At 36.5% G+C, this 20,424-nt stretch overlaps 1 protein-coding gene across 1 annotated transcript; it reads right to left on the bottom strand.

Moving 5' to 3' along the window:
• Positions 1-12,555: 12,555 nt before the first annotated feature.
• Positions 12,556-13,508, bottom strand: LOC140675515 (uncharacterized). The gene is made up of 2 exons (XM_072910113.1): positions 12,990-13,508; positions 12,556-12,843 (listed from the first exon to the last, which is right to left on the bottom strand). The coding sequence occupies exons 1-2, from the start codon at positions 13,506-13,508 to the stop codon at positions 12,556-12,558; spliced, it is 807 nt and encodes a 268-aa protein (XP_072766214.1).
• Positions 13,509-20,424: the final 6,916 nt, after the last annotated feature.

Below are 20,424 nucleotides of genomic sequence, written 5' to 3'. Positions count from 1 at the left end.
ACATCCGAAACCCGATTGTACTGAAAGTAAAATTCCTGAAAATGAAGAGAGAATTAGTACACGCTCACAGACACACACACACACACACACACTCACACGTGGGAGTCACTGGGATCAGGGTGGTCCCCGCCTCTGGCCCGGCGGGTGACTGAGTCACCCATCCAGTCCTTCGGGCGAGGGTCCCGACCGGCTCCCACTTTTCCCCACTGAGGGACGCTTCACGGCAGGAGCACCCACCGCTCCGCACCCTCATCCCGCGGGAGCACCCGCAAAAAATTGGGAGGGAAAAAAAAAAAAAAAAAAAAAAAAAAAAAAAAAAAAAACGGGGGACGGCCGTAGACCGTCTGAACAACGCACGCAGTGCGCTTGCCACATAAGAGCCATTCGTTCAGCAAGCTGACACCGACTCGTGGCAATGCTGTTTGGACACGTTGGCTTCACCTTTCGGTTACTAGGCCCCCTCACCACGACAAGGTGTGCCCACGAGGGGGATGTCACATTTACAGTTAATGTGTGAGCCGTTCCCACGAGTGGGAAAGGCCCGTGCTACCTCGCCCTTTCAGGCATACGCCACATTTTTACATCCACTGTCTATCGGAACCGCCCCGAGACGGGCGATGGAAAAATCCAGTAGCGCCTGCTGGTTCGTGTGAGCAGGATGGACAGTTTGGCCACGACAAATAAGCCCATCCTTCCTTCCTTAGGGTGACATAAACTCCGCCGGCTGGCATTCGCCACTATCCGACTCCTTCACCCCACTATCTTATCCGTCGTGCCCACGGGGACCACGGGGAGGCCTGTTCATTTGCATCCCGACCTGGATGAACGCTTCTGACCCTGTCGGGCGAAGGGAATGGTGGGATAGGTGGGCGTAATAAGGTAAGTGGAGTCCTACCTAATTTTATCTAACGCGACGCGAACGCTGCTCGAGAGCGTGGTTGTCCCGAGAAGATTACGGGGTCACACCCCCATATCCGAAGGCTCCGACCTCTTCGGTTGAACCACGCGCCTACCTAATATTTCATCTACGTTTCGTATCCCTTCAACCAGAGGGATTCGCGGCAAAAATCGGTGAATACGGACAGGGCCTCTGGGTTTGACACGAAGAAGCGTGCCACATCCGGCCACTGCCATTCACCTTCCGGTACGACGCTTCGCAGTATCTCTCTCTGCGCGTCAAAGAGGGGACATTCCAGCAAGAAGTGCTGGACTGAATCGATTCCACCTCCGCAAATGCACACGTCACTTTCCACGAGACCTAACGACGCGAGTCTTTCTCTGAAATCCCCGTGTCCAGTGAGGACCTGTGTGCTCCAATGATTTATATCTAACGAACGCGCAGCTAGCCTATCTCGCACGTCCCTAAAGAAGGCGAACGTGGTACGACCCTTACTTGAAGAGTTCCATCGGGTCTGCCACATATTTATCGCTTTGTCACATTTACAGTATATTTTGAAAGAGCATCCGCATTAGTATTTTGTTTCCCTTCTTTATGTAGAACTTCGTAATCGTATTCTTCCAGTTTTAATCGCCAACGCATTAAACGAGATGACGGATCTTTAACATTAAAAAAGCCAAACTAATGGTATATGGTCAGTAATTATTTTAAATTTTTTACCATATAAGTATGGTCGAAAATGCTTTGTTACCCATACGATGGCTAAGAGTTCTTTTTCCGTAGTGTCGTAATTACGTTCTGCTTTATTGAGCGTTCTAGAAGCATAGACGGTTGGAAGATCATTTCCTATCTTTCCTTGTGATAAAATTGCACCGATTCCTTCATCACTAGCATCCGTAGTTAATATAAATTCTTTATTAAGATCTGGATATTGCAAAATAGGCTCACTTGACAATAATTGTTTAATTTTTTCAAAATTTATTTGCTATCACATTTCCCATTTAAATGGTATATTTTTCTTAAGAAGTGACGTAAATGGATGAGTAAGCGAGCTAAAATTTTTGATAAAACGTCGATAATAAGAGAATTGTCTAAGTTCTTTATGATTTCTTGGAACGGGATATTGTTTTACTGCTTGCACCTTTTCTGGATTAGGTTTTACCCCTTTGTCTGAAATTATATGGCCTAAATAAATCAATTCCTTTTTGAAAAATTCGCATTTATCTGGTTGCAAGCTAAGACCGGCTTCTCTTAATCGTTCAAAAAGTTGATTAAGTGTTTATGTTCTTCTAAAGATTTCGCATAAATGACGATATCGTCTAAATTGTTATAGCCCCAGAAAAGGCTATATATTTAATTAATGAATATATATATATATATATATATATATATATATATATATATACATATAATTATAAAGATGCAGGAATGCATCGCGACCGAAGCGATAATCGCGCGAGTCGCTGACGCAGCGAGCCACGCGCACCCGAGACCGAGCGCGAACGCGAGACCGGAAAGCGCTCTCGGAGACGCACCGGAAAAATGTCGCCGAATTGCAAAAAGTACAAGCGAGGAAATTTGATTTTGAACTTCCTCGCCTGCACTAAAACGCGAATTCAGCAACATAACCATATTTGGTCATGTTGCTAAGGGACCCTCTCCGAAAAACCATGCAGTTCGGAGAAAAGAACAGCACCCGCCGCGATGAAGCGACGGGCAGTCGTAAAAGAGATTCTAACGAGTAATAATCGTCACGAGCAGCTGTTGACCAGATTCAACAGAGTCATACGCGAATAACTAAGAGATATACGCGCGTCGGAGATAAGTCATCGCGTATCAGACTACCTGTGCGACAGAGCATACGAGAGATACCGCTCTCTCACTTTAACCGATAATAAACGCGAGTGACATAACGTTCGCTGGGAGCAGTGACTTAATATCATACCAGAGAAATATCACACTATAGACAATAAAAATGTTATTTATTATATATAAATAAAGAGGATACACGATATTGCAAAGGAAGAGAGATTAAAATAAAAAGAGGCCACTGCCCGCCGTATCCCCGGCCTTCCCTGAACGAATCCTGAAAAAACTCTGTGCCCCCTCACGGAGGCACAACAAAATAAACAAAACAAACATTTCCTTGTAAACCTGCTAAAACATTATCCATTAAACGTTGGAATGTTGCAGGGGCATTCTTTAATCCAAAGGGCATCTTTTTATATTCAAAATGACCGTTAGGTGTGCTAAAAGCTGTTTTTATTGAATCTTGCGGACTCATCGGAATTTGGTGAAAATCCGACGCTAAATCGAAACACGAAAAATATCTTTTCCCAATTGATCTAAAATGTCTGTTATATTAGGCAAAGAATAAGCATCGCCGATAGTTTTATCATTTAATTTACGAAAATCTATCACTAATCTCCATATTTTGTTACCATTAGCATCCGCTTTCTTAGGTACCAACCATAATGGTGAATTAAATGATGAAAGAGACGGTTGAATAATATCTTGTTCAAGTAATTTGTTAATTTGTTGTTTAATCTCTTCCTTGTGGATAGGTGGGTATCTATATTGTTTAACGGCTATAGGAGCGTTATCCGTAGTAGGGATAGAATGTGCGATTCGATTTGTTCCTTTTAATTTATCTCCCGGTAAATGAAATATGTCGTTATAATTTTCTATCGTAGGTAATATAGAAAGTTGTTCTTCATTTAGGTGATTTAATTTTAGATTTTCCTTCAATAGTATTAATCTATCTGTTAGATTATTTGAGATCACCAAATTAATTACGCACGCAGGGCTGTCCCTCGGGCTCGTGTTGATTAACACTGGCTCTACGTCAATTATGGGTGTCTCGATATTCAATTCTTTTTCTGTCGTGTTAATTACATATGTATGTATATTACCGTTAATTACTTTTACGATGCTATCTATAAGAAATACGCCGTTTGATATTTCTTGTCGATTTATTAATCCGTCATTAATATTATTTTTTTTTAGCTTTAATTATACATGGGCATATGCTTCTAGTCGATAATGTTGACATATTACTATATTCTAATAAATATACTTTATTATTTCGTATAGTAACCGTTTGTTTTTCAAAGTCTATTTTTGCATTTTCAAGACGTAAAAAGGTTGATCCGATAATTCCTTGTTCTGTCAATGGAAATTTACTCGGTACTACGTGAAATTCATGATTGCCGTTTTCTGAATTTAGATGTACAGTTCCGAGAATTTGTTGTTTTTCTTTCGTTATGCCCTGTATTTCGACTTTTCTATCTTGATATACTAATGTGTCTCGGAGCAAGGCATTCGCTTTAATAATGTTTATGTCAGCACCCGTATCTAATAAGAATTTGTCCGTTAGATTTCTGAGCTCGCCGAAAGGGATTGAGATGACGCTTCGGGAATTTGTTCGGATTGTGTATGTTCGAGCTCTGTTTTGATCAGGTGGATCGGATTTGCACGGCTCAATGACCCTAGCGTTGCACGCCTGTCGCTTGGCCTTGATAGTTTAAATTATTGTTAGGTTGATTATTACTATTATTATATTATGGCGATAATTATTTGAATTACCTGAACTATACCGATTATCGTTATTTTGCTCGTTATTTATTTGGTGTCTATTGGTTTGTACATTAAATCTATTTCCAGAATTATTGTCGAAATTTTGCACAGGATTAAATTCACGTCTATTATAATTATATTGAAAATTTGGATTTGAATTTCCGTTTTGGTTCTGTGTATGAAAAATTTTTCTCCTGCATTCATTTTTAGAATGCCCAATTTTTTTACAATAATTACAAGTTATAGTTTGAACATTAGATTTATTAACTTTAAATCTTTCTGCGTGATATTGTGATTTTCGTATGAATCTAACTGCACTTTCTATTGCTTCTTCTAATGTATTAAATTTCTGTGCTAAGAGATGTTGTCCGATATGTTTGTGTAATCCGCAGAAAAAGTTATCTATTAATTTATTAATAGCAAAAACTCTTAATCCTGTTCTTGCTGCTGGATCAGGATAATTAGAAATTGCAATAATCATTTCAGAATTTAATTTCCTTACTTTGGTAATATAATTTTCAATGGATTCATCTCTATTTTGCCTGAGATTATTTATTTCGAGTTCCCAATGATCAAAAGTTTTGCTATTGCTGAATTCTTTTTCCAACGCGCTACATAATTCGTCGAGATTCGTTATCGTATATAAGGATCTAACTAGTACGGCTTTGCCTGTTAATTTTGTTTGAAGGATTGCTCTGAAAAAGAAGGTTCTTTCGACCAGTTCGACTAATTCGAGAATTTCTTTACAGTCGGATATAAATTGATATGTTGGGATATTTTTGCCGTTAAAAACTGGTAAAAGTGTTAAATTATTCCGAACAGAAAAATAACTATTATTTGACGAAACAGAGGATCTACGACTGTGGCTCGTCTCGTCTTGATTTTGCGTAAAATCTGCCGCTTGATCGTTTATGATTATCGATTTTACCTTAATGTAAATTTAAATTCTAAGCTGCTGTGTTTCTTAAACTACTATTTTCTAAACTACCTTCTTCGGAACTATCTGTATTATAATGCGTTTTAGGATTTCTTGTAGTTCATTAGCTTACAGTAATACGGCGTATAAAATCATTGCTGGGGACTGAGGAATGTTTGATGCTGCTCCAAGATGCTGTTGACTCGAAGTCCGATGAAGTAGCCCTTTTACGTGTCGGCTATCCACGGAGTTTCGTTGTCGTTCTCTCGGAAAGGTTCCGGGATGCTTCGTCTTCTTCTTTGCTCGTTGTATTGTATTTCCGCAGCGTCTGCCTGACCTTATACCTTGTATATTAAGCAGTTATTTGCCAAGGTTTTATTGGTGAGTAGATTACGAAATTATTGCACCTATTGCTGCACTTGTTAAACAGGAACAGTTAGCGTTAGTCTTCGGTCTTCTACCTCAATGTTGCGCTGTACGGCTTGTAAGGTTTTCTTGAATTCAGACTTCTCCGCTCGTATTCTTCTTTCGTGCTTTATTTCGACTTCATACTTTATGTAAATAACGAAGTGAAAATGTTGGTAACGATTTGTCTTCTGGATAACTGGGTACCGCTGCCACCAATTGTTACGTGCTGAACGTGTAATGAATAAAAAGGTATAGTTATCTAGTTACAAGACTTTATTTGGCGCAATGCTACAAGTCGAAGGTGTTTTCTCAGAGAGAGACGACTTAGAACTGACTACTTTTATATCGCTGGACCTTCATTCTCGGAGGTCCCCACATGCAGATAAAGTCGTGTGGCATCTCAAAGTGATGCGCTTATCGCTTAACCGAAAGAGATATCTCGCGAAAAAATATTAAGAGTGTCCTGTGGCTTATGCACATCTAGCGTGAGAAACTGCTGTCTCTTAACAAGATATCTATTCGTGAAATATTTGCGTGGGAAAGTTGCGGTACGTAACACTTTCCATATGAAAAGAAAACAATACTTTAAGAACAGATGAGTTATTTGCGATTAATGCCTATAAAGATTTTCAAATTAGTGTTTCTATTCTACATAATGTTCTCAATTTTTTACCTATAACTAACACTCCGTTAGATTATATGCATTTGATCTGTTTAGGAGTTATGATAAAATGATACTACTGTGGACGAAAGGTCCAACTTCTATATGTTTAAACGCAAGAGTTATTAATAAAATATCACATTTACAGATTTATTTAGAAATACTACACCGGTTGATTTTGTTAGAAGACCTAGATCAATAAGAGACGTTAAGCAGTGGAAAGCAGCAGAATTTAGAAATTTTCTATTATAATCAGTCCTGTTGTATTAAGAAATATATATTACAAGAAAAAATATATACTCATTTTCTCACATTACATGTAGCTGTAACAATTCTTACACGTCGAAATTTATGTCAAGAAGAATTAAAAATTTTGCTGAAGCTTTGCTTCATTATTTTGTTAAGTCGATTGAAATATTATACGATAAACATAAATACATATCGCATAATGTGCATAATCTTTTACGTATATGTTCTGATGTAAGACTGTATGGTCCACTCGATAATTTTTGTGCGTTCAGTTTCGAAAATTTTATGACATTTATAAAAAGACAGTTACGGAAAAATGAAAAGCCATTGCAACAGTTGATTAAAAGGTATAATGAAATTGAAAATTGTAATTTTAATTATTTGTAGAACATGATAATAATAATAATAAGATATATTCATGTACAAATTTACACAAGAATGGCCCAATACTTGATAACGTTGATGTTGAATCGTAGTATCTCAGAATATCAAATGGAAAATTTACTAATAATTGTAAAAATTCTTCTAATAATTGCTGCTTGTTATGAAATGGTAATAATATTCTGATTATATAAATGTTACACAAAAAATAAAGAAATTTGTGTTATTGGTACAAAATTGAAATATGTAAGATTTATATAAATCACCATGTCATGAAATATAATTTTGTGCGTAACATAATATACATATTTTTATAATAAAATATGTATACATAATTTCTACATGATCTTCGTTCATTTTGCGCAACACAGAAATGGATAACGAAAAATATATCATTGCGGAATTTAATGATAGTTTGCAGCTAATACCTGCTACATGGTACAACGCAGATACGTTTACATGTATTTGGCCTTGTCACTTTAAAACAAAGTTTCGTATTAATAAAGCTATAACGGCAAGAGAGATACTATGAGAAAAGTCAGATTGAAAGGAGTTACCAGTAAAAATTTTTGGCATTGCGAGTAAGTGAATAATATAAAACATAAATTTGTATATATTATTAGTTACATGTAATATTGCATATATTATTAATAATTTTTATAACTTCTTTTACACTTTTATTTTATATTATTCAGATACTTACGAAGAAGGTATACAAAAATTAATTTTGGCAGAAGATACATCAAATAATGATACAGGTCTCGCTTCAAATGAATTACAAGAACGAGAAAAAAAGAAGACGTATAAGAACCAAAAAAAATATTTATCTTTCTCTTCTGAAAAAAGATGTAGATTTCTTTAAAGAAAAATAGTGTTACGCAAGAAAAAATTCTGCCAGCTCTTCCACAGAAACAAAATTTTGTGTTGTATGACAAAGAGTTACAGAGTACATCTAAACATATTGGAAGAAATATATTAGACGAAAACATATTGTTTAATGTAGAAGCAAAAACGATGAGCATTAGCTACAATTTATTAACGTTATATGATATTTGTAAAAAAAATACTAATACTTAGTTTCTTTTCAGATATTAATAATAACAACAAAATTGTTACAGATAGAACATCTTTTATAAAAATAAAATTCTGCTTTACGTGTAGAAAATGAAAATCTATGTTTTTATGGTAAGTTTAAAAAATACTAATATTTTTATATATTTTTTATAAATAAAGAAGTATGCAAAAATATATTTGTTGCATAATATAGAAAACACAGGAATTATATTCATATTCTATAAACTAAATAATATTAATTTATTTTAGAATTTAAGGAACTAATCTTAGGAAAGTTAAATAGAATATTATTTAAATTGGACGATTGAAAATAAATTCGAATCTACTATGCATTGTGTGCAATAAACATATAAAAATTGCGCTTTACAAAATGTATTCAAAATATTCAATTGGTGGTCGAAGCATTATTATAAAGGTTTGATCAATCCATATTTATAATAAACTATTGTCAAAATACATATGCGTATATCTTTTTTTTATCCTCTCCTTATAGCAAGTATTATATACCTTATCCTTGTATACATCTGTGTGGTGAATATTATATTACAGTACGTGATGCATTTTTCTGTTAGTTTGCATTTTTAGCAGACAATAGATGTGGAATATTTAACATCTTTAAACAAGTAGTCGATCAATGACAGCTGATTACGAACCGATCATAGTTCGTTTTAATGTTGATCGAGGTTTGTTTGATGTTGATCGACGTTCGTTTGATATATGATAGTGGTTCAAACATGGTTGAATCGATGTTTCAATCGATGTTGATCAATGTTCGATACAATGTCTGTTTAATGTTTATTTGATTGTGTCGTGATTCAATAATCGTTTTATTATAATTATCTGTATGAATACTGTGTAGAGCGACAGTTGTCTTTTTTATTACTGATTTTTATTATTTCTTTCTTCGCCTATTCTTTATAAAATGTATTCTGTGTATAGTTGGATTTACATTCATTCTGCTAAAGATGTTGAAAAATGCTGATTTAGATGAAACGTAATACTCGAGTTAGAAGAAGAACGGAGATGTGAGATTAAAATATATATTTGGGAGGAGTGTGTATCATAGGAGAGTTTGCGATCATCCTTGTGATAATCTTGTCATATCTGGTGAAGAAAACGAGAGCTTACGATCATCCTTGTGACATTCTTGTTATATCTGATAAAGAAAACTTTGCGCTCATGGATGACTTGATGAACATTTCGTCCGATTCGTCTGAATCGGATATAGAATCCTTATCAAATAATGCCATGTAATTTTTGCCCGTTTTGTACGAAAGATTAATGTATGAAATAAAACTATTAGTGGTGATCTATGAAGGAACGTGTATAACCATCCTTAATACGATCTTGTTATAGCTGATAAAGAAAATTTCGCTATGACTGTTGCACAAACTAAGATCTGTGTCTGAAAAATAAACTATTATTTTGCATGTGTGGTGATAAATATTTGAACTTATTATTTTTATAGACATTTCTTATGACTGTTTTTGTCAAAGACAGAAGAACAATATTACTTACAATGGGGCCTTTCATAAGAAAACTCGAAAAACATGTGAAGGAGACATGTAATCACTCTTGTTCGAGACGATGACAGTGAAACGAAGACTTTTTCACGAATATCGATACCAAAATTTATTCACGATCGAGAAGTAGGCATGCAAAATGTAGATGTGCAACATTTCACCCGCCAAGCTGAAGCTGTTGACTGTGTATGATTGCGATTATACAGAATGACCGGTCGATTTACAAAGAAAAATTTTCCGTCAAATTTGTAATAATTATAAATCACCTCTCGAGTATCCTAACAATGAACTTTATTCCAATGAACGCAGTTTTACTCGATTTGTGGATTCAGAAGATTGTTGGATAGATCAGTGTATCATACGGATGAAATATACAAAGCGAATAAGGGAATACGGATGTGGAACCAGTAGACGTTATCAATGTACAGAATTCAATTATGGTTGGGTAGCTGAATGTATCCGCGCTTGTACATATCTGCCGTGTGTGTATATATGTATCCCAACACGTATAAACAATAAGTGTTTAGAATTTATACTTTCGATGGCTTTTTACCATAATATTGAGACTGATTTTCCTGTCATTCATTACATAATTCACCAAGAAGCATTATGTGAGAAAGTTGTAAAACTACGTACCGCAATGAAAATTGTAACAAAAATTGTTAATACAATTAAAGGCGGTCACAAATTTCTTTCTCATCGTAAGTTTCAACACTTTCTCGAAGAGCATAATGCAACTTATACAGATATACCTCTGTATTGTGAAGTTGGGTGGCTTAGCGCAGAAAAATGTTTAGAAAAATTCTTTGCAATAAGAAAAGAAATCTTCCTTTTCTTACAAGAAGAATTTCCTGCAAAATTTGATGAACTTAAATTTTTTCCGAAGATTTAGATCCTCTTTGTGAACTTGCTTTTATAACTGACATGACAAATCATTTAAATATTTTAAATTTGAAGCTGCAAAAGACCAATCAAATAATTTCGCAATTAGTTATGTCGATTTTTTTCGCAAAAAGCTGCAATTATTTAAAAATCATTTAGAAAATAATATTTTTCATTTTTTTCCATATCGAATTCTATCTATCACTTTTAAAGACATTTTATCTTAATTTTCATTCGCAGTAAATTTATCTCTATCAACAATGTAAGCGTTATATCTTTTCTTCTCCAGACAATCAGATTATTATTAATGCCGCCTATCTAATATCGTTTAAGCGTCCGAAACCTGTCCGCGCGTGAAATTATAGTCAAAGAAAAGTTCTATTAACTAATGTTATAATCCTAATAATATTGTAGATCCACATTTTCGTATACAACCGCGTGGCAGTGTGTTCCCCAGTGGTTCCTGTAACACATAATAATTTAGTGAAGTGAGAACGTTGTCGTTATTATTAAGATATATTCATGTGATCATTAATCATATTGTGTACGTGTAATTTACTCGAAATATACATACCTGTGTCAGTTCGCGGCCCCTATCCATTCCGGGCGTCGGTCATCTTCTCGGTGTCAATTCTTCTCGCCATTAATCTCTCGTGTCCACACACCTGTAAATATAGAGACAAGCTTTCTATTCTAATTTTAATACTGAAATTATCGGGCTAATTAGTGCTACTTATCTGATGAGGTCATCCTTCCTTCACGCCTACATCGGGCTCTCTCTTTCTTCCTGTGGCGACGCGCGCCTCTCCCAGGGCGTTCCGGTTATCCTGCGTCGGTGCGCGCCTCCTCCAGGGCGTTCTTGTATTCCTTATAGCTTCTTCTTTTATTTTTTTTCTCTTTTCTTTTTCCTTATCCGCTCACCTGTGGCAAGGTCCGCGATGTCCGCCTTGACATACCCAGAGCCTTAGATATCTGTAACATATAATTGAAGAGATTAATATTTTATTCGGACGTCTTCGTAGGGAGTGTCGTTAGACAGAGAGCGATAACCATCCTTACCTAAGTCCTTACCTAGTCTCGATTCGGTCGAGAATCCCTCCATCCTGCGGGTTAGGAAAGGGTTCGCGGAGAACTCGCGGGGAAGGATCGGTCGACAACGAGAACCCTCGTCGGAGGCGGCTCACTTTCCACCCCGAGACTTGATTGTCTCCCGTGTTCTGGATGATCTGGATACGGGGGAATTTACTTGCGGCAGTGGCGATCGTCGAGAACGCTCGACCGAAGCGGAGTACTCTCCACTCGCAGATCGTTCCTGCTACCAGAATAATAATAATACACATGTATTGTAACAATAGTTTATTATAAATATGGATTGATCGAACCTTTATGATGATGATTCGACCACCAATTGAATAATTTAAATACATTTTGTAAAGCACAATTTCGTACATGTCTATCACAACGCAGAGTAGCATCTAATTTATCTAAAGCAGGAACGTCATCATAGTCGTTATCTAATGTCTCGATAATAAGATCGATTCTCTCATCGTCTTCCAGTAAATTTGCCAACCATTCTCGTTTTTCATGTCCTTTGACATACACTCGAGAAGATGCATCTTTCAACGTCACGGCGTCGGTGATTAAACTTTTGGCCCTGTAGTACGGAATGTTTCCATTTTCCCATTGCAGATTGTGATGTTTTCCAATCAACCATGCAACTTGAAATCTCTCAGATCTCTTGAGCAAACGGAATGGTGTAAGACTCGTAAAAATATAATGAGAGAATACAGAACCCTTTGTCAGAATCGCAATTTCTTTCACAATAAACTTTCCTCCAACGATAAATCCTTGCAGATCCATAAACGTTGGCACAACCATAATGAAAGGATATTGGCGAGAACTACGACGGACGACTAATGTCGATCATCGAGTATCGCTAATTTTATAATGTTATAATGTTATAACATTGGAGGGGATTATTCCTGATTCATGTAATTTTGCGGACAACATTTGTCAACGGGTTACATTCGACAATGTGATCGTATAAGATGAGGCAATATGCGGTAATATTTGCGGGTACGTCTAGCTTACATTCAAATTCTATTCTTACGTCCACGGTAGCATTTTTGACAGACTCATTTTGTCGCGAGCAGTCAATGACCGTGAGAGGACCGCACTCTAGAAATTTTGCCATGGTAAATAATACATTATCGTTATTGCATCCGTAATAAGATTTACGAAAACTCGCGTACATGTCGAATAGGATAACGTATCTCTTTTTATCAAAATCCAAATTTAAATCATCATACAGATAAAAATCAAAGTTAGATAGAGTTTAACGTTTGTCAATTTGCAGTCGTCGAATTTGGTAATATCTTTCGACGCGACATTTTTTCTATCAGTCTGTAATGCAAAGATTACGTATCGCGGTTTCTTCAGCTGAGAGGCAGTTTTCACAGTCCACGAATGCTTGGTCGTACTGTGTAGCAAAGGAAATTCGTATAGCTCCCACAAGCGGAAACTCATGTTCAAGTATTTACCGCTCTCCAACGCTCGTAGCAAGGACAGTTTACTAATTTCGTTCAATATTACGTGAGGCATACGCCATTGTATTTTGTGTAATTCAATCTCAGCTTCAGCAGCCTGAGCTCCAAATAGACAATTGTTGTCGTTGCGTGAACGTATTAGAATCAATTCATGACGAGCGTTAATCACAACGCGCTTATAAGCCTCGCAAAATCCAAGCAACAGGTTGAGCGGCACGCAAAAATTGATGTAACCTTCACCATTATTTGCAACTATATTCCACGCAGCATTGTGCAAGATTTTACTTGTCTTGTGTGTAAGGGAAATGTAGTTTTTAATCGTGCAAATTATTCCAACGTTTCTGTTGCGATCAATTTCCACACCGTTGAGTTCATATCGAAGTTCATCGACCATGAATGCAACACAATTATTTCCCAATATCATTAGTTCATCCTTTTTCCCTTATCGTCAATTTTCCTTCGACGTAAAGGAAACTCTCGCACGGCAACGTGTACAAATCTTGATGCTGTATAGGTATCCGTATCTCATCGCTATATCCAAGTGTTGTATTTGCGTATGGATTGTACGTATGAGTTTCAATTTTTACTATACGGTCGTCAAAGATCGGTTCGTTTCCAATGTTCAAAATGTCAATCATTCTTTCAATTATTTCGTACGACAAATCCCAAAGACTTTAAAAATTCACGATTCAACGCTGAGCTTCTTTTTAGCGTAACCAGACATCTGATTATTGTCACCAGACACTGCTCGCCTCCTCGCAAAAGTATTGTCCCTCGTAAAAATATTGTCTCTCGCGTGCTCCGTTTCATTCAACACGAGCATACTATTTTTGACGTTGTCGTACGTGCAATCGTACGGTAATTTCCTCTCCTCGAAAATCGAGCAATCGACCCTCCTGATCCACAACACATATCGTTAAATCAGTAATGTTTCGCACGACGATCGGTAGATAAATAATTTGCGCGGGCGTTTCCGATATCTTATATCCTGGTGGTACGCTCGGAGAAAATTCATGTATCGTGTGTACACGCTTACTATTGCTATATGCACCAGCGGTCACACTGCATTCTATACGAATAATCTTTACGTTAATAATATTTATCGGCACATCTGATTCGTACTACTTCCGCGGCTGCAATACACGATTGGAGAATCCCAACAACGATCCTATGTTGTTAGGCTTATTAAAATTTATTCTGTATATACATTTAATTTCACTTTTCAACGTATTATGATTAGCGCAAATCACTATTGGATATTTCTCATCATTGTTATTAACAATGTTGTGGGAATCGTATTGTAAAATTGCATGCGTTAGATATTCATTTATACCATGCAATTCGTACGATCCTTCGGGAATCGTAATTTCCGTGTCGTCGTTGTCAAAGTAAAATTTATTATTCGAGGAATTCACGTTCGGTATCGTATGATAAGTTTCAAAATCCGTTAAACCAAGTTCGTAATCATCATCGTTCAAATCTATGGCTGGAAAGTAGCTTACGGCAAGAATGCTACTCTTACCAGTCAACGTAAGTGTCAGTGACATGTCGAATACTGAGTCACGACAGTAGAATGTTAGGCTTTAAATTTAATCGTTTGAAGAAATTGTAGACACAATTGTCCGCAAATACTCTGATTATAATTTTGATAAGACGCATGATTGTATTCAATTTTTGTTACATTCTGTCCAAAATATTGCACCAATTCTTCGGGCGGTTGAAGATTTCCAAAACTGTCAAAATACACAACATTATCTCCCCTCTTTGCATATGCTACCCAATGAGTACCAGGACCCTCAACGTCGTCTAAATTGACAATGTAGCTCTCGTTTCGTCGCACGCCGCTTATCGGTAAATTATTGCGCATGAAAACACCTCTAAAGAAAGGAATGCGCATACGTCTTATAAGTTGTTCCAATTGTACGTTAGTTGTTACACCCGCAGGCATTTTTAACGTTTTTTTAACGTTTTTTTTCTTAGCAGTCGTTGAGAACCCCCGTCCACGCTTGTACGGAGCGAGATAAAGTCCACGACCTTCCATAGCACGATTGTGACGTTGCATTTCTTCGAATTGGCGTTGCGCGGCCTTGCTATCGTTTACAGCCTTTGCGATTCCCGCTGCTCCACCAGCCAAAGAACCGACTACTCCCAACAATGGTAAAATCGGTAAAATACCACCACGCTTTGCTATTGGAAGTATTCGTTTTTTCAACATTTTTTTCTTTTTGAATGATTTTTTCATCTTCATTCCCATACCAAATTTCGTTTTTGCCTTCATGGCCGTCCAAACAGCCGTAGCAGCCGCTCTTTCACCAAGAGTCGAATCCCTCGCGGTAATACGTTCCCGCGCCTTCACAGCTAGTATACGATCCGCAACGTGTCGTTCGCCGAGGTCGTTGCTTCGCGAGTAAGCTATATCGTGGTCGCGACACGCAGCGTCCAATGGATTGATACCTCGATCGCCTCTAGCCAATTTTTCTTTTAAACGACTTCCCGGTCCGCAAAACTGATATCCAGGAATATGTAATTCGATAGGAAGCGCGTTTATCGCACGATTCAATAGACCACTACCTCTTATAATTCTCGCTGACATTCGTAGCAGTCTTTAATAAATGGTGCTGGACCGTCGATATGTGTTTGCTGCCACGGTAAATTATAATGTCGCAAACATCTACGATATCATTGTACTTCAGAATCAGCCTTTATATGTTCGGGAAGTTTGTCCCACAGACGTTCCACGTAGCGGCTAAACTGTCTCAATAAAATAATCTTTGGTATATATTGCAACTGTTCAGAGGTAAGCTCGAAAATATGACTGTCGTCCGACAGATGAAAAAACATTTTCAATACTGAGCGATTTCGATTCGATGCACATCTATAAATAGGTCTCATGACTCATTCTCAAAATGCGGTTTGTGCGGCAAGCGACGATAATCAAAGTTATAAACTTTGATAATAGACTAATGCTTGAAAAAGAAATACGCAAGCATGGAAACATGTTACCAATTACTATACGAGGTATTATTTGCGGTCCTTCAAATTGTGGTAAGACTAATGTATTGATAAGTCTAATTGAAAGTTCGTACGGTGTTCGCTTTGAGAACCTGTTATTCAAAATCGCTTCAACAACCGAAAAATCAATATTTATTGACACCGATAGATGAAATTGGTTATTCCACATTTTCTAATAATAGTGAAGTCGTTGCTCTAAGCGAGGCGCTTCCGAATTCCATTTTTATCTTTGATGACGTGGCGTGCGATAAACAAGATACGATAAGAGAGTACTTTGCAATGGGTCGACACTCGAGCGTCGACTGTTTCTATCTTTGTCAAACGTATGCCAAGATATCCAAGCATCTTATACGCGACAATGCGAATCTGTTGATTTTATTTCAACAGAATAGTACAAACCTGAAACATGTGTACAACGATCATGTAAATACTGACATGTCATACGACGATTTTCACGCATTATGCCAGAAATGCTGGCAGCACAAGTATGGATTCGTAGTTATTGATAAAGACAGCTCGCTGACCAATGGACGATATAGAAAAGGATTTAATGAATTTGCAATACCGTAGAGGTTAGTCGCTGTCGACACATCAATCTAACAACGTCTACAAAATATCCATCATGATAAACAACAATGATGCTGATGATGAACGTGAAAAGATTGTGAGAGATTGCAAAAACGAGCGAATCAATTTGCAAAAAATATCACTCTTTAAAAACTGGTAAAATTGAGGAAGACGTCGCTTTGGAAACATTTTAAGTCGATCACTGAACCTCTAAAACAAATTATTGAGAATACCATCGATGTAGAATCTGATGCATCGAAAGTGGAGTCGTTTGGTATACCCAGAGAAGAAGAAGAGAGCATAAAGCAGAAACGATCAAACACTGACTTATGAAAAAAAATCAAATGGAGGACAAAAACGATCAAACGATTCATTGATAACTTCTACACCAAATCAATCAAAGCGAATGAGACAATCGACTCCGATAAAAGCTGTACAACAACCTCAAATAATCTTGTCTCCTTCCATCGAAGAAATTTTTGAGACCACACCCGAAACGGTTGTGACGTCGGTTCAACGTCAATTACAAACATCCGAGAGTCAGAATGTTGTGAGAACATCTTGTTTTGCTCGGACAAAGATATATCGGAGCAATTTTGGGTCAAGATGTAAATAACGAGATGGATTACGTATATGGTGTTAAATTTTCCGACAAAGGAATGATACTCGGCGATAAACATTTCGAAATGGATAAGAATGATAATATAATTATCAATGGAGTAAAATATGCGGGGACGCCGGGTCTCTACGAATTAATTTTCAAGAGAATTCCCGACGATGCTGTATATACAGAGAACGATATGCATAAATATAAAAGTATATTACTGGCGACAAACGCGCATAGACGTGATAGCAGTGTGCATAATCCAGTATTAGGTAACAAAGGATACAAATATAAATATATAATCGCTTCATTATTTCCTATCAAGAGAAAAATTGGAAAAGGTATAAACCTACCACGCACTATGACACTGAGTGAGAATAATATTGAATACGTGCATTGAAACGATCCCAACGAATTGGTAGATCGTTTGCGGCTGCTGGAAGCTTCACGTCGAGCAGCTAACAATGCTCATGGCAATGAAATTATGTCAATTATCCAAGAGTTTTGCGAGGCAGGTCTTATTATAAATTAAACATGTTGACGATACTAGTCATTCTGTCAAAACATTTCGTATTGAAATGTCAATTAATAAATTTGGAGTATCGCTCGGTACGTCGAATAATGCATACTATGAATGGAACGGATTACTAAGAACGTATGTGCGAGATAACACTCTGTGTCTGATTAGCGCCGGTTTTGACGCAAGGTTGCGCAAGATACGATGTGTAGCGCAACCGGAAGATGACAACGATGCTGCTAACAAACGGTACGTTGAAATGAGTGTTGAAATTTTGAGGAATAGACAGAAAGAAATTGAGGAAACAATTATTGCGCTCGAAACGCGCGTGCAAACGCTTCAGATAATGATGCATGAAATGCCGAAAATGCTTCAGACACATGTGCAAACTACATCCGACTCAGGAAAAGATACATAAAAAATTATACATGAACTTTTACATTATTATGAAATATGCCACGATCAAATATACAACAAAAGAAAAACAACTCTGAAAAGCGAAACTCGTGGAAGAATTGCACGCTCCGGCGAGAAAAAATTTTCTGCGTAGACGCGTCATAGTACGCGGATTCGATGATCTGTGGCAGGCAGACCTGGTTGAGATGCGTCTTTATGCACGAGTCAACAAAGGTTTCAATTACATACTTACTGTTATCGATGTGTTGAGCAAGTATGCGTGGGCCATATTGCTCAAAAGTAAGAGCGGAAACAAAATGTCTGAAACGATTGCGAAACTAATTCGAGATGGTGGAAGATGTCCGAAAAATTTTCAAACAGACAGAGGAAAGGAATTTTATAATGCAAATGTGCAAAAACTCATGAAGAAACATAACATTAATCATTATTCAACGTATTCCATCATGAAAGCCTCGATCGTGAAACGATTCAACCGCACTTTAAAGAATAATATGTGGAAATTGTTTACGCTAAATGGTAATTACAAGTGGATCGACGTTTTATCCCAACTCGTTGCAGAATATAACGCGCGAAAACATCGCACTATCAATATGAGACCTATCGATGTCACTCCAACAATCGCTGATAGACTTTTAAATACAGTATACAACAATGTAAAAATTGCTGCTCCAGCGAGATTCAAAGTGGGTGATTCAATACGTGTGAGTAAATTCAAGACCATTTTTGATAAAGATTACACACCAAATTGGTCAGCCGAAGTGTTTAAAATTGTCAAAATACAAAATACTAATCCCGCGACATATCTACTCGAAGATTCGCGCAGAAATCCAGTAGCCGGAGGATTCTACGAATACGAACTACAACGTGTTGCTAATCCCGACGTGTATCTCGTGGAAAAGGTGATACGCAAAAAAGGCGATGAAGTTTTTGTGAAATGGCTGGGACTTGATAAATCGCACAACTCTTGGATACATAAAAATAATTTATTATAAACATATAACATAATAAAAATATACATAAATTTACATGAATGAATATATATATATATATATATATATATATATATATATATATATATATATAAATATATCTAAAAAATAAAAGAGATAAATAAAAAATAAAATTAGCTGTATTTTATTTTATTTGTGCATATATTAACACGTGTGGCACTATCATATATTTCGTTGAAGACACTTGTGTTCTCTTTAATTTTAAGTTGTCATATTCATACTACGAGACATTAGTAAATAATAAAACTGTAATGTTGTGCATGATTTATGTAATTGACGACTCCTCTCAATGCGTATTTGTTATCACGTATTATAATGTTTTTTGCAATACTATGTAAACTATAGCTTTTAGGTTCTAATTCTATATTTTTTAAATAATTTTTGTCTATTAAAATACTTGTATCTATTATAATCTGCGGACCATATCTTTCTGCAATGTAGCATGAATTATTATATTTTATGCAAGTTTGTTTCGACATAATTACGTCATCAATGGCATCTTGGATATCTTCAAGCCCTTTATGTAATAAGACATCCACGTTAATACTTATAGTCGCGAAGTTTCTCTCATTGGAGTAATTACAAATTTCCCATTTTTTGCTTCTGCAAAGACTGGGTTACGAGGCGAAAGTATATTCGGCTAGGTGAGCAGCGTTACACATAGCGTCTAACGATTGGAAATGTCTAGTGTACTTTGTTTGTTGGAATAATAACAAATTATTGAGGATGGATGCTCTTTCAGTGTACTCGTTTTTAGTTATTTTTCCTTTAAATACAATTTTTGTTGCTAACTGCATGAAAGAATCATCCATATCTTGTACAATACGTTTGTACTCTGTATGACACCTATCATGTGTGCAGTTATATGTAAAAGAGAGTTAAAAGCGTATGTATTTTGTATCATTATAGTGTCTTTGTAATTTAACTGGCTGGCATAAATTACCATTTTTCATTATTGGGATAAAAATCTGTTGATTCGATACTTTCCCACTCGGGACATTTGTTCAAGTATGATTTTTTTAATGTTGGTAAATTTATCTTTGTTTTTTAAACCCCTCCAATTTTCTTAAAAATTTAATGGATTACAGTGTCGTCAGAAATGGAGCATATCGATGCTTCTGAATGATTCTTTTGTATATCGTAAAAACTGTCTGTAATAGGAGCGTCCGAAATGGCCACGGTT

This window comes from Anoplolepis gracilipes, unplaced genomic scaffold (genome assembly GCF_047496725.1).
Source record: "Anoplolepis gracilipes unplaced genomic scaffold, ASM4749672v1 Contig19, whole genome shotgun sequence".
Lineage (NCBI taxonomy): Eukaryota > Metazoa > Arthropoda > Insecta > Hymenoptera > Formicidae > Anoplolepis > Anoplolepis gracilipes.
Note: the sequence above shows the minus strand (reverse complement) of the source record. Positions and strands in the feature narration are given on the sequence as shown.